A 23,139-nucleotide genomic window follows, 5' to 3' on the forward strand; every position below is an offset into this window, starting at 1 on the left:
GGAAGGGAAAGGAGGGAAGAGAGAAAATCTGAATTTTAAAATGCCAAAAAACAATTGTTTCTACATGTAACTGGAAAAAATTAAAAATTGGAAAGAAATTTAAATAAGGCATCTTTTTTAATGTAGAGAAGAAAATAAAAGATCAAGAAGAAGATTAAACAAACAGAACACCTTTAAAAGTTAGAGGTTGAAATTATTACATATGTAAAAAAGAAAAGTAAGCTGTACATAAGAGAAAGATTCATTTTTATATAGAATCCTTCTTTTCCTATTTTACTATGCATCTACAAATGCCAATTTTATATGGTATTTAAATTTAGAATAAAAATTTTAATTCTCTATACCTACTAAACTTATATTAGTATAATATAGAATCAAATTATTACAAATAGTAGAGATACCCAGGGTATAAATGAAGGATGAGAACCAGTCTCATAATTTGGTATACTATTTTTTTAGCATTTTTTGTGGTAATTAAGATTTTTTTCTTTAAGTGTTTAAACTGTACCTGTTGAAAAGCTCTCTCTGCTTGACGGTCTGAATCAATAACTTGTCTTTCCAATTGCTGCATCTATAGGACAGGGGAGAGGAAATCAGATATTAAATTCCCAACCCTCTTCTGGAAATGGGCTAAAAAGAAATCCTTAAGTTCAAATCCTGTCATAAATTAACTTAAAAGTATGTAATGTGATTCATCATATGCTATAAGGTTTAAAACAAACATCCTTAAGATTATTACTGGATTCTAAAAAGTTTGGAAAGAATACAAAGTTAAATTATTTTTATTATATTATTGTTTTATAAACAAATTAAAAAAGAATTACCATTTAGCAATAATAAGTTGACATTTTTAAGATTTACGAACTTCTTTGAATACATTTTTTCATATGGTTTTAACAAAAACCTCATGGGGTAGTGCAGCAAAAATTTATCACACCAGTACAAAACTCCATGCTAAATAGGTTTGAATTTAGGTCTTTTCTGATTTCACACTGGATAACCTTGGGGGAGGAGGGTTCTACTTCTTACCAGTGTAGCCCCTGAGTCCCCACCAATGTGTTTCTCATTTTAAAAAATAAGTCAAATGACATTAACTCATAATTAGTACCATTTCCTAAACAGAGGGCAATGCAAAAAAAAATTAAAACAGAATATTCCAGCAACAAACCTAGGATACACTCTTCCACCACTGACAGTGACCATGAAGAAGAATATGCATATGATAATAAATGTAGAACCCAGATGGAATTGCTTGCCATCTCTGGAAGGGAGGAGGGAGACAATTGGATCATATAACTTTGGAAAACTTATATGGAAATTTGTTATTACATGTAATTGTTAAAAATAAAATATCTTTACAAAAATGTACATAAAATTACAAAAACAACACAGAGGCACATGAATAAGGAATACATAGTCATGTGGCAACTCATAACTGTACTGTGGGTCTTGATGTCTATTTTTTTCCTCAAGAACAGTCTACACAATAGTTATGCACAAGTAGGGTTTCTCCTTTCAATCTCTGTTCTTCAGCAGGGCAGGACAGCTCCTCAGCTGGCTGCTACCTGTTACTGATCTTCTATTCTCAGGAGATCGTGTTCAGTTCATTTGGCAAAACAGAAACCTTAGTTGGGGATGTGCAAAACTTTTCCTTGATGAGTTCCCACCTCTCTGACAATAAATAGATAGCAATGCAAAGAAAGGGAAAAATAGAATCTTTTTTGTCCAAACCAGTCTTCCCAGTAGTAGGGCTTTTCCTCCAATCCATTTTGTTCAGTAACAGATGGAAATATAGACTCTTAAGTTCTGTTTCTTGTATTCAGCTCTAGAAACTCTTCTCAAACCCACATGGAGGTGATTGTTGTCAGCCATCCTCAGGGGACCCAAATTGGGACTTCAAGTGTCTAGTTGCAGGAATGAGCCCAGAAGAGGCTCATTTGTACTGGCTAACTTTTTACTAAAACCACCCCCCTGAGGATACTTAGAGAGTGGAATTTCTTCTCCAGAATGCAAGGTTTGGGGCCACTATTCCTCCTTGGAAAGGACCTTTCCCCATCTTCTCCAATACAGTTTAGCACAGTATTCAACTAATATTTACTACATTATGACATAATATTTACATTATATGGTGTGTTCAGGTGTGAGGGCTTGCTGAGCCCTTTTCAGAGCTGCTCATTCTTTTTTTGGTGTCCACTTGCCACCCAACTCTTCTCCGTGGTTCCAAGAAACTGTAACATTCACAGTGGACACACCTCGTAAACCATCTGGGCAGACAGGCTAAATCAGGTTGAAGGTAATTAACAGTGTCTACCTCAGGCATGTGAAGACTTCCTTTGGTTGAAGGGGTATAGGAGAACAATTTGCTAGTGAGTGAAGCAGGTGCTGTGGGGTCCTAAAGAGTCTGGTAAGACATCGAGAGGCCACTGTATCCCAAGCTATTGCTAGTCATCCTGACTTTTGTCTTGCCAGTGGACTTTGATGACTCTGGACGAGAGAATGAGGTTGACAACTTTGTGCGGCTCTGCCTCACTTAAGTCCAGTTTATTTGTGAGTCAAAAGACATCACCAGTGACCTCATTTTGGTCCTCTTCAAGTTTGAAGGTCAACAATGAACCAACTACATTATAAGGGAAACTGAGTGTACAAATTATAAAGAACATGGGTAGCTTAACAGGGACCCTATCATGTTACTCAGTTCTGAATTCAAGTGGTAAATAGTAGTACCTTCAAGACTTATCCCACTTTTCACTCCCCCCCTTTTTTTAAAAGTCCTCTCCTAGGGGGATGCCCTCCAATTGGGTGGTATATGCTGGTGATGGAATACTATTGTGCTGAAAGGAATAATGAACTGGAGGAATTCCATGGGAACTGGAACGACCTCCAGGAATTGATGCAGAATGAAAGGAGCAGAACCAGGAGAGTGTTGTACACAGAGACTGATACACTGTGGTACAATCAAATGTAGTGGACTTCTCGACTAGCAGCAATGCAATGATCTGGAACTATTCAGAGGAGGGATATATGAAAAAGAATTCAGAGGAAAAACTGTGGGAGTAGAAACACAGAAAAAAAACAACTGCTTGATTACATGGGTCAAGGGGGATATGATTGGGAATGTAGACTCTTAAATGATCATCCTAGTGTAAACATCAACAACATGGAAAGTTTTTGACCAAAGACACATGTAAAACCCAGTGGAATCGCACATCAGTTACGGGAAGGGGGGGAGGGGAGGGAAAGAATATGATTCTTGTAACCAAGGAATAACGTTCTAAATTGACTAATTAGATAAAACTTATTGATGAGGACCCTCCTTCCACATCCTCAGGACTCTCTCTGCTTTTTAGGTAAATGAAAGAATAAGCTCTTGTTCTTTTGGTCTAGACTTTGGGTTGATTTATGGACTAAAGAGTAAAACTCACTTTCTTGGCAGCCATCTGACTTGCCAACTGAGATGGTGTCCTCTGGGCTCTGCTCTTAGAATTTCTCATCCCTACTGAATTTCTATCTTGGTCTACGTCTCCTGGTCTCCAATCTCCTAGGAAGCTTTTTCCATTTATTCCAGATGGTTCTTGATCTTCAGTCCATCAGGCAATAAATATGTATTATGCACCTGCTAGGTGCCAGGTATGGTGCTAAGTGATCAAGCTACAAAAAAAAGGGTAAAAAATAGATGCTGCCTTCAAGGAGCTCACAGTCTAATGGGAAAGACAACATACAAACACTTCTGTATATATTAATTAATTAATATAATCAATAAGTTAATGACAGGATAAATTGGAGATAATTAAGGAAAGGCATTAGCATTAAAAGGTTTGGGGGAAGACTGCTTGTAAAAGGTGTGTTTTTATCTGGGACTTCAGGGAAGTCAAGAGGTTGATCTCAGGAGTGAAGGAATTCTAGGCATGGAGGAGAGCTAGTGAAAATGAACCATGAGATGAAGTGATTTATGAGAGGCACAGCAAGGAGGCCATCTTTCAAGATTCTTCCTAGCAGGACATTTCTTCTAATCCTTCCACTCAATCTGAAACATTATTATCCCCTTTTTCTATTTTCTTTTATCTTAATTTTATTTAATGATTAATTTAGAGCATTTTTCTAGGATTACAAAAATCATGTTCGTTCCCTCCTCTTCCCCCAACCCCCTCCCATATCCAATGCACAATTCCACTGGGTTTTACATGTGTCTTTGGAGAACATATTTGTACAAAAATATATATGACAACTCTTTTTGTGGTGGCAAAAAATTGGAAATTAAGGGGATGCTCATCAATTGGGGAATGACAGAAGAAATTGTGGCATATGATGGTTATGGAATACCATTTTGCTAAAAGAAATGATGAACAGGATGATTTCAGAAAAAGCTGGAAAGACCTACATGAACTTATGCAGAGTGAAATAAACAGAACAGGAGAACATTGTACATAGAAATAGCAATATTTTGGAATGGTCAACTGTGATAGACTTAGTGACTCTCAATAATACCATAATTCTGGACAATTCTAAAGAACTTATGACAAAGAATGCTATCCACAACCAGAGAAAGAATCACTAGAGTCAGAGTGTAGAACAAAGCATCTTGTAGAACAAAACTTTTCCACTTTAATGGGTTTTTATTTTGAGGTTTTTGTTTTATATAATTATTCTCTTACAAAAATTAACAATATGGAAACATTTTGCATGATAATAGATGCATAATCCAGATCAAATTGCTTACCATCTCTGAAAAGGGGGAGAGAAAGGAGGAAGGAAAACAATTTGGATCACATAACTTCAGAAAACTTATGTGGAAAATTGGTATTACATAAAATTGGTAAAATAAAATATTTTCACCAAAAAATAATAATACTCAAACTATCTTTAGAGCCACATATGGTTGGTTCCATTACTGTAGTACTTCAGAAGAACTATTAATTTTCACTTTCAAATATTACATTTATATTCAGTAGTGATTACAAATATATATTTACAATCATACAACTGTGAAGATCACTACTTTAAATTGAAGACAAAGAATCAATACTCTTTTCTGTACTTAGTGGTGTAAAGGAGCAGTGCACTATGTGAAGATTGGATTTAGCTATCTCCTGATTGTAACAATGAAGATACTTAGCTCTTCCTTTACTGGGAATATTGAATTGCAATGCACAGTCTATTTTAAATTTTAATCTACAAAAAGGTGATAACTCAGTATTTTAAGTAGATCTACCCATTTTAACTACAAAAAGGTGTTAAGTAACTACAAAAGGTGAACTAACAAAAAAAAAAAAGGTGTTAAGTAACCCAAAAAGGTATAATCTAACCAAAGAAGGTGTGAACTAAAGAGTGGGCAGTCTTGGAGAGGAGAGTCTTCTGTGATTGGTAGACATGAAATTTAGGGGAGGTGACACAAGAGAAAAAGATCTTTAAAAAGAGGACCAGAGGCCAGAAGAAGATATATTAGATTCAAGATTCTAATTGTATGGAGGATTCTCTGACTCAGAGTTGGACTGAAAGAACTGGACCCCCTGGAGGAACTTGTGCAGGAGACCTCAGACTGCTTTTCATTTTAGATAGTCACCATTGGTGACTGAAAGGCTGATTTAGTGATCCTGCCTTTCATCGTCTTGAGACTCTTTTCCCTGATTAGGGCCTTAGTATTTCTACCTGGCTCAGAGGAAGCCAGAGTTTCCTCTCTCTCTCTCAGATCCTTAATATCTTCCCTCTATTGTAAATAAACTACCATAAATTCCATTTACTTAAGGAATTCATTTTGGGATTTAGAATTAAATCCCTGGAGACCACCTACATAAATATTCAGAGTCCAACCACAAATAAATTTAACAACTAGTACACTTAACAATAAATAGGTTCTCCAAAAAAGGTTATACTTTTAAGTTTAATCTGCATTATTAACATTTTCTCCATCACTTCATTAAATCTAGAGAATCAATAAAACAAATCAAGCCCTATTCTGGGGAAAGCTATAAATGCTCACATTGAAAATTTAACAATCAGCTCTTGTTAGCTTGTATGAGTTGGTTCTGGCAAACTCCTATTTCTGTCCCTGAGGGGAGGTGCCTCCAGAACACTAACCTTGTACATCTAACTGCTTTGGAAAGCAAATGTAACCTCAAACATATCACTCTTTCTGATTTTGAGAGATATGACTATCTTCCAGGACTACAATTTAATTTTTTAATTTTTTTTAGTAAGTCTCACATTTAATGAACAAATTTAAACATTGTCAGAACATTGACATGTACTTTATTTTGTTTTAATTTATTTTAATTTTTAAATATTTTCCCATGGTGACATGATTCATGTTGTCTCCTTCCCTTCTTCACTTCCTACTCCCCAAGCTGACAAACAATTCTACTGGGTTATACATGTGTTATCACTTGATATCCATTTCCATATTATTCATTGTTGTAATAGAGCAATCTTTTAAAACCAAAACCCCATATCATATACCCATATAAACAAATGATAAAACCATATGCTTTTCTTCTGCATTTCTACTCCCACAGTTCTTTCCCTTGGTGTGGATAGGATTCTTTCTCATAAGTCCTTCATTGCATTACTATTAGTAGCAAAGTTAATTACATTTGATCATTCCACAATGTTTCACTTTCTGTGTACAATGTTCTCCTGGTTCTGCTTATTTTGTTCTGCATCAGTTCATGGAGGTCTTTCCAGTACATGCAAAAATCCTCCAGGTTATCATTCCTTATAGCACAATAGTATTCCATTACCACCAGATACCACAATTTGTTCAGCCATTCCCCAATCAAGGGACACCCCCTCATTTTCCAGTTTCTCACCACCACAAAGCATGCCTGTAAATATTTTTGTACAACCCTTTTTTATTATCTCTTTGGGGTACAAACCCAGCAATGGTATTGCTGGATCAAAGGACAGAAAGTCTTTTAGTAACATTTGGGCATAGTTCCAAATTGCCCTCCAGAATGGTTGGATCAATTCACAACTCCACCAGCAATGTATTAGTGTCCCAATTTGATCACATCCCCTCCAACATTTATTATTATCCTTACCGTCATATTGGCCAATCTGCTAGGTGTGAGGTGGTACCTCAAGAGTTGTTTTGATTTGCATTTCTCTAATCAGGAGGGATTTCAAACACTTTTTTTGTGTGATTATTTATAGTTTTGATTTCTTCATTTGAAAACTGTCTATTTATGCCGGACTACAATTTTAGGAAATCCTCAGCTGTAATTCACTTCACTCCCAACTTCTTGCCATCTCTACCATAGCTTCACAAACTGACATTTTGCACCTCATTTATTCATTTCCTCCACATCCCCTCCAGTTCCAAAGCCATGAACCTTAATCAAATATACTCTGCCACAGTACCTGGATGGAATACCAATATATACTCCTGTGAGCCCAGTCACTATCTCTGTAGCTTTCCAGAACAAAGGTCTCCTGCATAACCACTTCTCTCCAGTGTGTGTTATGTCCTCCATTTGAAAGTAAATTCACTGAGGGCAGGGCTGCCTTTGCTTTTCCTGACACTAAGAACAGAGCAACCTATAGAAGGCACTTAGTAAGTGCTTTCACATTTGTTTGTTCATGTAGATGAACAAACATTTTACCGAACAATGAATCAAACATTTTTTCTTAAAATATCAGAAAGGTAGTCATATGAACAAACGTTTTGCTTGTTCCCTGAGGGCTTTAAGTAATTATATATTATCTAAAGTCTTCAAGAGATAGTGGGATGACCATTGGGAAGCAAAGGGTGTCTTGTAGAAAGAATCATGATCCGTGTAGGTATTAAGTATAGGGATTTGAAGGATGTCCAGTCCCATTGGTGGTACCCTTGCTATCCTGACTACCACATGTTTGTAAGCAATATTATTTTCTTGGGGCCTGTATAGAAGGGCTTGTTCTCCAAGGTTTTCTTAGACCTCAACCAACTTTTTGATCTCATGATTCTAAGAATCGGTAAGTTATTGTCCTCTTACCAACAAATAAACTGATAGGTATATTAAATGGTGACAAAGAAAGAAAAGATAATCATACAAAATCAAGAGAAGAAAAGAAAAGAGAAATGTTTGAAGTCATCAACCACTAATCAAAATGGTCCAGCTGAAAATATTTTCCCCAAAGTACAGCCAAGGAAATGACACAAGACTAAATGTTTCTTGTCTCACAGAAACCTAATTAACTCAAATCCCACAACAATGAATAGGCCTAAAGGTCCAGGAATGGAAGCCCTAGTTAATTTTTTTTAATATAAACTTTTTGTTCCAACAAAAAGAGATATGATTACAAGAATTCCTCTCATATTAGCCTACAAAGTTCACTTAAGAGTTTTGGAATACACTTGAGAAATGTCCAAATTGTCTGAAGTTGCGCAAAGGGATGATGAAGCTCTAACTCGTTATTAATGGGAAATCTAAACTTCCAGCATTTAGCAGTAACCACATAAAAAGTCATTACTTTCACTTTGAGTTCCAGAAAACAAAAGGAAGGGGGAAAGTAGAAGAGAAGATCCTAAAAGTAGACTAGTTCAATATGTGGATTTATTTTGCTTGTCTGTGCAAATTTACTACTAGGACTTTCCCTTCACCCCCACTTTCCTCCCTCCTTCGTTCCTTTTTTCCTTCCTTCCTTTCTTCCTCCCTCCCTCCCAGTGGGGAATAGGAAAAGTGGGAAAGAATGGATTATTTAAAAAATATAATGTAATTAATTTTTTAAAGTAGGTCATTGAAACTTAATATAAGCATATTATAGCATAAAACTCTGATGTCAGATATTCACTCCTGATTAAAAAGCCCACAGACATTTGTAAGGATGTTTTTACTTTCTGATCCTTCTCTCCTCCTGAAATCAGGGTTGGCAGGACTCTCCATGGCAATCTAATCAATGAATCCCCTACTATAAAGCAGCCAATCTTTGATTTAAGACCTCCACTGAGGGGGGAATTACAACTTCTTGAGACAACCCTCTCCTCCTAGTTCTGCTCTCTAGAAACAAGAAAATCTGTCTTTCACATTGCAACCTTTCAAAGGCTAGAAAATCATTTTGCTCTCCAGGGCAAACTACCTCAATTCCTCCAAGACCCAATGTTAAGCCCTGAAAATAAAGAAAAAATCGCATCTACTTCTTAGGATTTTCATAAGGATCAAATGAGATAATAATACATATAAAGAGACTTTGCAAACCTCAAAGCACTATAGTCAGATTATTAATAATATTATATTATGTAATATAATAATTATGAGAATATAATAATAATATTATAATATTATTATGAGGCAGCTAGGTGGTAGTCATTAGAGCACTGAGCTTGGAATCAGGAAGATCTGAGTTCTAATCTGGCCTCAGACACATGCTAATTATGTGATACTGGACAAATCATGTATTTTTTAGTTTTTAAAACCCTTACCTTCTGTCTTAGAATTAATACTAATTTCTAGAATTAGTTCTATAATTCTATAATAATAACTAATTCCATAATTCTATACTTAAAATTATATTCTCTATATATAATTCTGTGATTATTAATAACAAGTATAATAATTCTATAATAGTTTAAGTAAGGCAGAAGAACAGTAAGGACTAGGCAATTGGTGTTAAGTGACTTGCCCAGGGTCACACAGCTAGAAAGTGTCTGAAATCAAATTTGAACTCTAGGCATCCCATCTCCAATAGAGAGCCTGGTTCTCTATTCATTGAGCCTATCCCTGAACAAGTCATTTAATATCAGCTTGCTCAGTTTCCTTAACTGTAAAATGGAGATAATGATAGCACCCACCTTCCAGGACTATGGTATTATTAATCAAATTAATTATTTAATTAAATGAGGAGTTATGGGGGCAGAGCCAAGAAGGCAGAATAAAGAAGAGAAGCTCCCTTCAACCAATATTTAAATAACACCACAAAACAAACACAGGAGTATTCAATTAAATAAGGAATAAGGATTAAATAAGACTAAATGAGACAACAATCATAAACACTTAGCACAGTGCTTAGCACATAGTAAGCACTATATAAATGTTATGATGATTGGTACCCTATCGTACTGTTGAGTCACATTGAATGAATGAATGAATGAATGAATGACAAAGCATTTATTGAGATCCCATAATGACATTACAATCCAGGACCATGATGCTCACCTCTAATCTTTTTCAGGCAAGCCGATATCTAAATAAACCATGGAAGCAAGAGTTGACCTGTATAATTATTCCTTTTAGATTTCATCTTGTTAGAGTTTTTCCAACCTTATGTTAATAACAAATAATAATTTTTGGTGTTCAGTCATTTTTCAGTCATGCCCATCTTTTCACGACCCCGTGTGGGCTTTTCCTGGCAGAGACACTAGAGTGGGTTTGCCATTTCCTTCTCCAGCTCATTTTGCAGATGGAAACAGAATGAAGTGACTTGCCCAAAGTCCTACAGCTAGTCACTGTCTGAGGCTAGATATCTAACTCAGGTTTCCCTGACTCCAGGTCTGGCACGCTATCTACTATGCCACCTAACTGCCCGCAAAATAAAAATATAACTACATTTACATAATTCCTACTCTGTGCCATGCACTAGGCTAAGAGCTTTACAAATATTAAACCCTGGGAAATAGATGCAATTATTACCCTCTTTTTTCAGAGGGGGAAACTGAGACAAACAGAAGTAAAGTGGCTTGTCTAGTATCACACAGTAAGCCAGTGTTTGAGGCTAGATCAGAATTTGGATCTTCCTAATTCCAGCCCAGTGCTCTAATGACTACAGCAAATAAGTACCTGGAACTGGATTTCTACCAGCCCAGTATACCACCTAGTTGTCTCATTTGGGGATTTTTTTAAAAATTCTGATTCTGTCTTCTTAAGTGACAGCCATACCTCTGAGCTTTGTGTCCAAGGCAAATTGGTTAAGCATGTCATCAACACCTTATTCAAGTCATTGATAAAAATATTAATGAGCTAATTAATTAGATAAAAAGTTAATTAACATGGCCAAGCTGGCACCTCCAAGATGAGGGCATTCCAATAGAGACTTCCAGCCAAGCAGACCAGGATCTGATAATAATTCTTTGGCTCTAGCTACTTCATCATTTTGGAATTCAAACTATATTCATATCTGTCCTAAATCTCTCCAGGTCTGTGCCTTTTGCAAATTTGGTAAGTGTGCCACCTAGGAATTTCAACAATTTATTGATAAGCCATTAAAGAACACAGGACTCTGAAGGTGCTCCTCCAGGGATCTCCTAAGCTGACATCGAAACATAAATTAGTAATCTCTGGGAAGAGCTATTCAACCAGTGCTGAATGCACTACTATGGTCTAGTACTTTGTACTCTTGATGTAAAAACCATTTTTTGGCAATAATTTTTCCATGATAAGTAATTTTTAGATATTCTGCTAGTATTATATATCATATTTTTGAGAAGGAACATGGGAGGGGAAAAGAAAGCCAACTAGAATCAGAAGATGTGGGTTAAAATCCTCTCTCTCAAGGAAGCTAGGTAGCACAATGGATAGAGAGCAGGGCCTAGAGTCAGGAGGATCTGGGTTCAAATCTGATCTCAGATACATCCTACCTGTGTGACCCTGGGCAAATCACTTAACCCCAATTGCCTAGACTTTGCCCTTCTGTCTTAGAATTGATACTAAGACAGAGAGTAAAGGGTTCTTTGTTTTTTTTTAATTCTATCTCTGACTCTGATTTCCTGTGTGATGTTGGGTAATTCCCTTAATTTCCCATGGCCTTAATAAGTTTTCTTATCTATAAAATGAGGGGTTTGAATGAGATGGCCTGTGAGGTTTCTTGTAGAATCTTGGCATCTATGCTCATTAATGGTACAGATTTGGTGGTGATTGTTTTTTTTTTCTCTACTTTTCCTTCCCTAGTTTGGAAATCAAGACCATGTTTATGCCCAGCACTGTGCCTGGTATGTAATAGGTGCTAAATTAAGTGTCTTTTGATTTGATGTTTAATAGAATGCCTTATGTCTTTTTGAGGACAGATGAGAGAGAGAGAGAGAGAGAGAGAGAGAGAGAGAGAGAGAGAGAGAGAGAGAGAGAGAGAGAGAGAGAGGGAGGGAGGGAGAGAGAGAGAGAAAGGCAGAAAAAGAAGGAAAAAGAGAGAAAGAAGAAAAAAGCAAGACAGAATCAGAGAGAAACTAGAGATATACATAATATAATTAATTTGTAAATCTTCAGAGATGTGGCATATTTTTCTTTCATGTGAGATTATTTAGGGCTTACTGAATTTCTCTTTCTGAACTTTAATTAGCATTTCCATGTCCTCTTTTGTTAACATTGGTATTTTATATTTTTGAAGCTATTCCTCCATTTTTTTTTCATTTGGTTCCCATCTATAAATCTGACAATTATTAACTGTGTGATTCTGGGTAAGTCATTTAACCCCTCTCAGCCTCAGCTTCCTCATCTGTAAAATGGAGATAATAATAATATCTCCTTTGTAGAATTGTTATGCAGAAAAAAAATGAGATTTTTTTAGAAGGTTGGTATTCTAACATTTATTAAAATAATGCTATGGGTTAATAGAAACAGCAAAGAACCAAAGAAGTAAGATGCAAGCTGTATAAAATCCCTACTAAAACCTGAGTGTGTCTAATGTATTAAAATGAGATATTTTAGGAGAACTTTGTAAACCTTAAAGCACTATATAAATGGTAGCTGTTATTATAAAATTTGATACAATAATATCTGGTAATTTTCTTTATTTTCTTTGATTTCTCACTATTCATTTTGCTCATTTGGATTTTTTCTTTTAAAAATCAAGTTATTAAATTCTTATTAACATTGTTGGTCTGAATTATACTATAAAGAGACATTCCCTGTTCCAAGTTTAGAACACAGGAGCTAATCCTTCGTTTCATGTTAGAATTTTTATTTCTAAAGTCACTAGAACATTTACTACTAAAACAGATGCTGGTTGGCCTGGAATAGTCTTGGCAAATGTCCCTGCATCAGTGTTTTGCAGGAGAAATCTTTCAAAGAAGAAACAAGCAATTAGTGTTGTGTTTCAGGTTAGCCTTTCTTTCTAAAACAGATTCTAAAAGAAAACAGACTCTAACATTCAACTTGGACAGACCACAAGACCACAAAATATTGTATTTTCACCATCGACTGAATCTACTTGGGTGGCTAAATGTGTATAAATGGAGATTTTGAACCTTTGACTTAATTCCCAAGAAGTCCTTAATATTTCCCAAAATTCTCTATAATCTCTCTTGCATCTCCATGTTGGCAGGATCACGTTATTGGTATTTAACTGACAGTAACGCCTCCCACGTCCTCTTTTCTTTGGGATAATGCAGCAAGTATGGTGGTAAGCTAAGTGTGGGGATTTTAAATGGGTTAATCAGCCATGGGCATGTGGTTTTTATTTTGTATCCTCTTTATTCCTTGATTTCTAAAGATCATTTAATAAACCTCCTAAAATATAGTATTTTTATTATTAGAGATGTGGAAAGGAATCCCATTTTTCTAATCCTCCATTTCCTTTCCCAATAAATATTACAGAGATTATAATTTAATTTTACAAATGATAGATTTCTGTTTTCTCTACCCAGGTATTTTCTTTCTTAGAATTATAGGTTTAGAGTAGGAAGGGGCCATAGATATTATCTAGTCCAGTCTCTTCATTTCCATAAATGAGGAAGCTGAAAGCTTTGGCTAAAGCCAAACAGGCAAAGTTGGGATTTGAACTGAGGACCTTGGGTTCTAAATCCAGAACTCCTTCTACTACCATACACTGACTTCTCATGTTTTGTATTTACCCTCTATCAATTGACAAATAGTCATCTACTGTATAATAAGCACTGGACGAAGTGCTGGGGACACAAGGAAAAAATAAAAGATAGTCCCTGCTCTCAAGGAGGACACAGTCTAATGGGGAAAACAACATGCCAACAACTATGGACAAAGAATTTATATAAATGAGACACTTGGAATAGCAGGGAAAGGTCCTAGAACTTAGGAGAGTATCAAGAAAGGATTTTTGTAGAAAGTGCAGTTCTATCTGGTACTTAGAGGAAGCCAGGAAGCCAAAGGTCAGCTAGAGGAGGGAGAGCATTCCGGGGATGAGGAATGGCCAGGGAAAATGCCTGGAGTTGGGAAATAGACTGTCTTGTGTGAGGAACAGTAAGGAAGCCAGGAGGCATATGTAGGGGCTTTTATTAGGTGCAAGAAGACTGGAAAGGTAGAGGGAGGGTGGATTATAAAGGACTTTGAATAGAAAATAGAGGATCTTGTGCTTGATTCTAGGGGTAGTAAGGAGCCATTTGGAGGTGAGAAGGAGGAGGTGACCACGGTCAGACTTAGGAAGATCACTTTGACAGTTAAGCTTGGCACACTACCTGGAGCATAGCAGATGCTTAATAAACATCTATCGATTTGATTCTTCCTTGTCAACTTGCCACCCAGGCTCTGAGAAGCTGTAGCATATACAGTGGCTACACTCTGGTAAACCACCATGGCAGACAGGCTAAACCAGTCTGAGGGGAACCAACACACCTGAAACCATGTCTATTTTAGACACATGAAGACTTTCCTGGAAGAATGGGTGGATGAGACCAATTTGTTCTCTTAAGTAGACCCTTAAGAGCTTGGTCAGATACCAAAGAAATCAAGGTCATACATAGCATCCCAGATCATTGCTCACCTCTGCCTCACTTAAATCTAATTCATTTATTCATTTATTCATTAATTCAATTATTCAATTAATGTGAGTCAAGAGATATCACCTAGTGATGTTGTTTGGGTTCTCTTCAAGCCTAAAGGGCAACCATCACCAGCATTGATTTCATAGCGACTTTGACTTGATCTGATGTTTGATAGAATGGCTTCTCTGTTTTGGGATACAGTGGAAAGAGAGGGAAAGACAGAGAAACAGAGGGAGAAAGAAATAAAGAGAGGAAGAGAAGAGAAAGAGAAAGGAGGAAAAGAGAGTGGTGGCAGGCAGAATACTTTGCATCATTTGTAGTGGGGGGAAAGGAATATGTGCATGTATCTATATTGTCTCAATCAATATGATGACATGCATTTGTTAGATGATCCTAGCACTAAAAGTTTAGCCTATGCCCACAGAACAGAGAAAATGAAGCTAATTGACTAGTTTCTCAAAGCATGTACCTTCCACTCAGACCTCATTAGCACCACGCACTAACCAAGGGAACTAATTATAATAGAAATTTAAAGCGTCAGTGGAAGTATAGTAGAACCCTGGTGTGGTTCTCATTACTACCTGGATTTAAGTGTAGTGGAAATAGGATTGTCCTGGAAGTTAGGGAAGTCCTGGGTTTTAGTCCCGGCTCTGCTACCAACGAGTTATGTGATTTTGATAAAACATGGCTTATAAGGCAAGGAATAGGTGCATTCTCCACCTCAACAATATAAAGAAGTAAGCTAAGTGATAAATGCTATTCTTCCTCTCATTTTTCTAGTTATTTAACTTTTATAAATGGGGTATATCGCTTACTCTCCTAAAAATTTAAAATTTCTACCAAAATGGTTTGGATTGTGTTTCTGGATTCAATTCAATTTAATTCAATAAGCACTTTTGGGGAGAGGCAAACAGGGTTAAGTGACTTGCCCAGGGTCACACAGCTAGTAAGTGGTGGAGTAATAAGCACTAAGTAAGAAACTATAATGTCTATGGCATTCAGCTGGGGAATAAACTGGCAAAAATGGAAAATAGCCCTTGTACCAAGGGGCTTACATTCTGCTGAGGGAAGATACAATTTTTTCACAGACATTAGTGGTGTGACCTGTACAATTCACTTACTCTTTCTTTATTTACCTCATCTGTAAAATGGAATGATAACACTTGCTTCACAGAGTTGTGAGCATGAAATGAGATAACATGAAAAGTGCTCTGCAAATCTTAAAGTACTATACAAATGCTATTTATTACTTTACCATAGGGTCATAGATTTAGATCTAGAAGGGACCTTAGAAGACATCTAGTCCAATCCTTACATTTTATATATAAGAAAGGTATCCCAGATCCTGGGAACTGATGCAAATAACAGGATGCTCTACACTCTGCTTCCTTGAGCTGGTGAGAATGCCTCTTTGAGTAAAATTTTATTTCAGTAAAATTGATTAGTTCTTAAAAACAAATAAAATATTCAAAGGTATAAACCAGGGGCTAATAAGTCCTAGACATCTCCTCTCACTCAGTCAATCAAAGCAGGTTTGGGAAACGAAGTGCTTTGAACCACTGGATGAAACCAGAGGTCAAAATATTTTGGGATTGGTTAAATTAGACACTCCTTTGGATCTATAGAAGGAAGCTACATGGCATAGTGGATAGAGTGCTGAGTCTGGAGTTAGGAAGACTCGTCTTTCTGAGTTAAAATCTGGCCTTTGACTAGCTTGTTACCAGATCTCTGACCTTGGAGAAATCACTTAGCCCTGTTTGCCTCAGTTTTCTTATCTGTAAAATGTGTTGGAGAAGGAAATGGCAAATTGCTCTACTATATTTCCCAAGAAAACCTCCCAAAAGGGGTCATGAAGAGCTAGACACAACTTCAACAACCAACATCAAAATAATAGGACCTATAATGATGGCAGCTTACAACATAGTGGATAAGGTGTTGAACCTAGAGCCAGGAAGACCTCCGTTCCATTTAAGCCTCAGACACTTACTAGCTGAGTGACCTTAGACAGGTCACTTAACCTCTGTTTGCCTCAGTTTCCTTACGTGTAAAATAGAGATAATAATGGCACCTGTTTCCCAAGGTAGTTTGAGGATCAAATGAGATATTAATTATAAAATGCTTAGCATAGTGCCTGGCACATTGTAAGGACTACCTAAATTTTAGCTATTAATATTAGCTAGATATAGCAGAGAAGACAATTCCAGCACAATTCCAAGATCTAGTGGGCAATCAAGCTTCAGGAATAGTTTGAGAAGGCAGATCCTTTGTGCCTATACCAAAGGATAGGAAGTGAGTGGGGGTACTGGGAAGTTTGGATTATATAAACTATTTTTCTTCAGAAGTCCTTTTAAAAGCAATCCCAATGATAGTTAAAAACATACAGTGAAATCTACTAACTTACCTTGATCTTTAATTTTGCCTGATCTCATAGGACTTTATACTTCTATATGAATTTATAATATTCAAATTTAAATATATTCTATATTAGATCTGTCTATGTCTTATTCTACTGTGAGTTCCTTGAGAATAGGTTTCTTTGTATCTTCTGCAGCAAGAAGTAACAGAATACAGAAAACTCAAAGATTATCTCAATTCAAGACCGTCTATTTTACAATCTGAGGATGACAATGGGGAGGTGACTTGAACAAGGTCATCATACATACAACTAACTAGTATATAACAGAGCCAGGATTAGAATCTAGATCTTCAAGCAGTGGTCATCAAAAATAATTTGGTACTGGCTAAGAGACAGAAAGGAAGATCAGTGGAATAGACTTGGGGTAAGTGACCTCAGTAAGACAGTATATGACAAACCCAAAGAGCCCAGCTTTTGGGACAAAAATCCACTATTTCATAAAAACTGCTGGGAAAATTGGAAGACAGTGTGGGAAAAATTAGGTTTAGATCAACACCTCACACCCTACACCAAGATAACTTCAAAATGGATGAATGACTTGAACATAAAGAAGGAAACTATAAGAAAATTAGGTGAACACAGAATAGTATACATGTCAGACCTTTGGAAAGGGAAAGAATTTAAAACCAAGCAAGACTTAGAAAGAGTCACAAAATGCAAAATATGTAATTTTGATTACATCAAATTAAAAAAGTTTTATACAAACAAAGCCAATATAACTAAAATCAGAAGGGAAGCAACAAATTGGGAAACAATCCTCATAAAAATCTCAGACAAAGGTTTAATTACTCAAATTTACAAAGAGCTAAATCAATTGTACAAAAAATCAAGCCATTCTTCAATTGATAAATGGGCAAGGGACATGAATAGGCAGTTTTCAGATAAAGAAATCAAAACTATTAATAGGCACATGAGAAAGTGTTCTAAATCTCTCATAATCAGAGAGATGCAAATAAAAACAACTCTGAGGTATCACCTCACACCTAGCAGATTGGCTAACATGACAGCAAAGGAAAGTAATGAATGCTGGAGGGGATGTGGCGAAGTAGGGACACTAATTCACTGCTGGTGGGGTTGTGAACTGATCCAACCATTCTGGAGGGCAATTTGGAACTATGCCCAAAGGGCGATAAAAGACTGTCTGCCCGTTGATCCAGCTATAGCACTGCTGGGTTTGTACCCCAAAGAGATAATAAGTAAAAAGACTTGTACAAGAATATTCATAGCTGCGCTCTTTGTGGTGGCCAAAAATTGGAAAATGAGGGGATGCCCATCAATTGGGGAATGGCTGAACAAATTGTGGTATCTGTTGGTGATGGAATACTATTGTGCTGAAAGGAATAATGAAGTGGAGGAATTCCATGGAGACTGGAACAACCTCCAGGAAGTGATGTAGAGTGAAAGGAGCAGAACCAAGAAAACATTGTACACAGAGACTGACACACTGTAGTACAATCAAACGTAATGGACTTCTCCATTAGTGGCGGTGTAATGTCCCTGAACATTCTGCAGGGATCTAGGAGAAAAAAAAACAACACTATCCACAAGCAGAGGACAAACTGTGGGAGTAAAAACACTGAGGAAAAGCAACTGCTTGACTACAGGGGCTGAGGGGACATGTCTGAGGAGAGACTCTAAATGAACACTCTGATGAAAATACCAACAACATGGAAATGGGTTTGAATCAAGATTACATATGATACCCAGTGGAATTGCACATTGGCTATGGGATAGGTTGGGGGGGAAGGGGGAGAGAAAATGATCTTTGTATCCAATGAATAATGCTTGGAAATGACCAAATAAAAATAATGTCAATTAAAAAAAAAAAGAATCTAGATCATCTAACTAGTGCCAGTGTTCTTTTTTTTTTAAGTATTACTGATGTCTCTCCCCCCATAACAAAGTCATTCCCCAACCTACCATTCCCTTCTCCTTTATAACAACAACAAAAAATTAAGCAAAAACTGATTAGCAACTGCCTCTAGCAGCATATATGATTGCCTTATGCTTCTTTTTTTGATTCTCAAGTTATTTTATTTATTTTTTGAAAGAATTTTTAATTAATTTAGAATATTTTTCCATGGTTACAAGATTTATTTTCTTTCCCTCCTCTCCCCCAGACCCCCTCCCAGCTGAAGCACAATTCCTCTACAGTTTTACATGTGTCATTGATCAAGACCCATTTCCATATTATTGATAATTGCACCAGGGTGATCATTTAGAGTCTACATCCTCAATCATATCCCCATCGACCCATGTGATCAAGCAATTGTTTTTCTTCTGCATTTCTACTCCCACAGTTTTTCCTTGCCTTATTGCTTCTTAACGATGAAAAAGGAAATGCATTTCTTTGCCTTTCTTTTGAGATCAAGACTAGTCATTCTATTTATTCTGAGATTAGCTGCCTTATATATTCATATATATACTTAATAAACCTTACCTTCGGTCTCAGAATCAATACTAAATAATAGTTTCAAGACAGCTGAGCAGTAAGGGATGGGCAATGGGGGTTAAGTGACTTGCTCAGGATCACACAATTAGGAAGCATGTGAGGCCAGATTTGAACCCAAGGCTTTTTGACTCCAGACTTGGCTCTTTATTCATTGAGCCACCTAGCTGCCCCTGCCATATATTTTTTTAGTCACTAAATAGACTCCTTTCTTGGTTTTGCATCATTTCATACCAGTTTTTCCACATCTCTGAATTCCTCTCATTTGTTGTCTCTTGTGATGTGATAAAATCCTGTTATAGTCATTAATTACAATTGATGGAAAGCTACTTTGTAAAGTGCCAGTCTTTTGATCCTGTGAGTTTTCCAATGTATAGTATCATTCTGTGATCCAGGATTCTATGGTTCCTGGAGTGGGGGAAGCTGCTGTGTGAGGTCATTTTGAACATAAGACTCCAGGCTTGGTACTGTACCACTCATTGTGGTTGTGCATACCCTCAGCCAATTGGTCAAAGAGTTAGTTTCTGAACTTTAATCTCTAAGAGTTTAGAGAATGGGAGTTTCTACACAGCACTAGCCTTGGGGTTGCCTCCATAACAACCCCACATTTGAGGCTTCTGAGATCCAGATTTCTAAAAAAGGAGGCATGCCTGGAAAGCTTTAGCAGCATGGAAAGGAGACCATAGAATCCATCCAGCTAGTGATAGAAAGGGGCAGCTGGTAGGACAATGGAGAGAGCACTGGGCTTGGAGTCAGTCATCCCAGAGTTCAAACCTGATGTCATACATGAACTGGTTATGTCACCCTGGACAAAAGTCACTTAACCTCTCTGCCTCAATTGTCTCAACTGTAAAAGGAAGATAATAATAACAACAACTACCTCACAGGGATGTTATGAGGATCAAATAAAATAAAATGTGCAAAAAATCCCTTAGCATGGTACCTAGCATACAGTAGGTGCTATATAAATACTTATTCTCTTCCCTTCCCTCTTGAACAGTAAAAGCCTCTTAGGGAGAAGAGCAGCATTAGCACAATCCCATAACTAGCAGACTACAAAGGACTAACATGATGCTAAACTTTGCCCTCTGCTATTACCATTTCACTAGTTGTGTTATTCAGACAGTCCATGGAGAACTGGAAAAGGGTTACTTCTGTGGCAGCCCCAAATGTATTTTTCTTCAGAAAGGAGTCTAAACCATAGGGAAGAAATATGAGTCTATGGAGCTGTATGGGACCTTGGGGGGAAAGGTGAGATGCATTCAAGAGAAGAATTCGATTGACCATCTATGGACTTCTGTGAGTTCTTTCTGTGCTTTCTCCATGAAAGAAGGAGAAATAAAGGCAGCCTTGTACCTAAGGTTTGCTGTTCCCTTATGCATTTACATAGAAGTTGAGAATTCTTTTACCCACGTCTGTGAAGACCTATACACAAGCTAGGTGGAGGCTATATTCAGAGATTTCCCCTCAGAGAACGCTGGATTCTGGGTATTTTCATTGGCTGCTTCCCATGCTGGGAACACTTTTCCTCCCTCTGCTCCTACATACTTCTTGGCTTCCTTTAAATCCTAATGAAAATCTCACCTTCTACAAGAAGCCTTCTCCAACCCCTCTTAATTCCAATGCTTTCCCCAGTTATCTCCTCTCTGTCCCATATACAGCTTGCTTCATATGAATCAAAATCATTTTCCTAGACAGCTCCATTCCTTACTTCCCCAGAGATTGAAACAAGAAACTGAAATGACTAAATTGATTCTGAATCAATCTTGCCTGATTCCCAGAAACTGGAAGATTGAATTTGAAAGAGGACAATCCAATATGAAGACCCTGAGATCAATTCTCAGCCTCTCTAGCCATTCCTAAATACAAAGGTTGAATTTAACTAAGAAGCGGGTATTACTTCTTTCCCAAAGACTTAGTTTAATAAAAATAATATTAATCCTTAAGCACCTGCAAACACACCTCAATCACTCAATCATCTTAGGTTAAGCAAATGCATCTTTCTCAATTCTCTGTGCCTATTGCTATCTCTTCTTTCCCAAGCTTCAAAGAACTCATATAATAACTCTTACTTTTCTTTGTTCTTCCTAAAAATGTGTATATATGTAGGATCCCCAAATTCTGCAGTTTGGTGGAAATTCCCAGTAATTATATTACTATAGATCTTGCCCAAGATATAGTCATCCCAGGGCAGTTGGCTCTGTGTGATATCTCTGATCATTTGTCTCTCTTATCCTGATTAAGGACTTGTCCTAATATAATTAATCTATATATGTTAACCTTAAAAATAAATCATAGATCATTTGTCTCTCTTATCCTGATTAAAGACTTGTTCTAACATAATTATTCTATATATGTTAACCTTAAAAATAAATCATAACTACTAGAGTAGGGGTTCTAGAACAAGTCTTTAATCAGGACAAGAGAGACAAACAACCCACACAGAGGTCTGGCACCCAGTTTTTGAATCACAAATAGAACTGTTACTTAGGAGCAGAGAATTTAATTCTGGAAGAGACCTTAATGGACATTTTACAGATGAGGAAACTGAGAAATTACTATATGTAGACCATGGAGATATCATATGTCTTAAATTATAATGGTAGAAAAGAGAAGTGGATTTGAAATGAGCAAACCAGTTCAGATTCTGTTTCTGGTGTTTACTAGGATTTAATCTCTTTGGGTTTTCGTTTCCTTATATGGAATTGGAAAGAACTGAGTTCAACTCCTACCCCAGTTAATGAATTACATGTAAAATTAGGAGTGCTGAGCCCAGTTGACTAGAAGTTGACTGAAACTGACCTTGTCCCAGTTCCCAGACCCATGAATTGCCTGAGGCAGACTTGTGCCAGCTTGTGATTATTTTGTAAATATTCAACTCTCCCTTCCCAGGATTCCCAAGATTTCTCTATGGACTTAAGTAGTTAGACAAACAACCTACCTAGTCAAACTATGAGACATCCCAACCCCTTGTACTTGGCCTTCAAGAATTGTAACCCCCTCAGTTCTAAACCTCTATAATAACCCCATTGCCCCATTTTTAAACTCCTCAGCACTTGTTGCTACATGGCACCCCAATGCAACTCCTTGCCCCAACTATAGGTCATAATTTTTGTTTTACAGGCTGTCTTCTCTTTAATTTGAGTTGACAGGGGAATGATCTAAAGTATTTCTAAAGTTCATTTCTGCTCTAAATTCTATGATCCTAAGATACAGATAACATTTTTTCCAAGATATTACTGAGAAAAAGCTCTGTCAAAAGAAAATTATTTTATTTTTGCAAACATAAAGACATGAAAAGCAATGCATATTCCCACAACTTTCTCATTATTTTTAGTTATCAATTGAAATTTAAAAAATTCAGTATATGAAACTTACAAAGCTGCCCAGAACAAATGTATGTCAGTTTTTAATTTACTTGCTTGATGCTAAGGATTTTATGTGAGTCTATTCCTTGTCTTCTTTATGGTTTTTTGTTTGAAAGCTCTTAAATTTATATTAATTTCTGACAATTAGTTTCAGAGTAATAAGATTAGCATGAACAGTGCTTCCTTCATGATCCTTCAAAATAGAAAAAACAACTTTGAAATAAGCTCTCAAGGAAGCAATCCAGGAAACATTCCTGTAAATTTTGAC

General features: G+C 36.7%; 1 protein-coding gene across 3 annotated transcripts in view; it reads right to left on the reverse strand.

The window, feature by feature from the left end:
- Window positions 1-23,139, reverse strand: part of PLEKHH2 (pleckstrin homology, MyTH4 and FERM domain containing H2) — a 129,346-nt gene that overhangs the window by 86,808 nt on the left and 19,399 nt on the right. For 2 of the 3 annotated variants that reach the window (XR_008917461.1, XM_056822826.1), the window contains exon 3: window positions 509-571. The exons of the other annotated variant lie outside the window; for it this stretch is intronic. Coding sequence is in view for 1 of the 2 variants with exons in the window: in XM_056822826.1 (XP_056678804.1) it covers window positions 509-571 (63 nt within the window). In the remaining variant the exon portion in view is untranslated. The remainder of the gene's footprint in view (window positions 1-508; window positions 572-23,139) is intronic. 3 annotated transcript variants of the gene reach the window in all.

The sequence above is a fragment of the Monodelphis domestica genome, chromosome 1 (assembly GCF_027887165.1).
Source record: "Monodelphis domestica isolate mMonDom1 chromosome 1, mMonDom1.pri, whole genome shotgun sequence".
Classification (NCBI taxonomy): Eukaryota; Metazoa; Chordata; class Mammalia; order Didelphimorphia; family Didelphidae; genus Monodelphis; species Monodelphis domestica.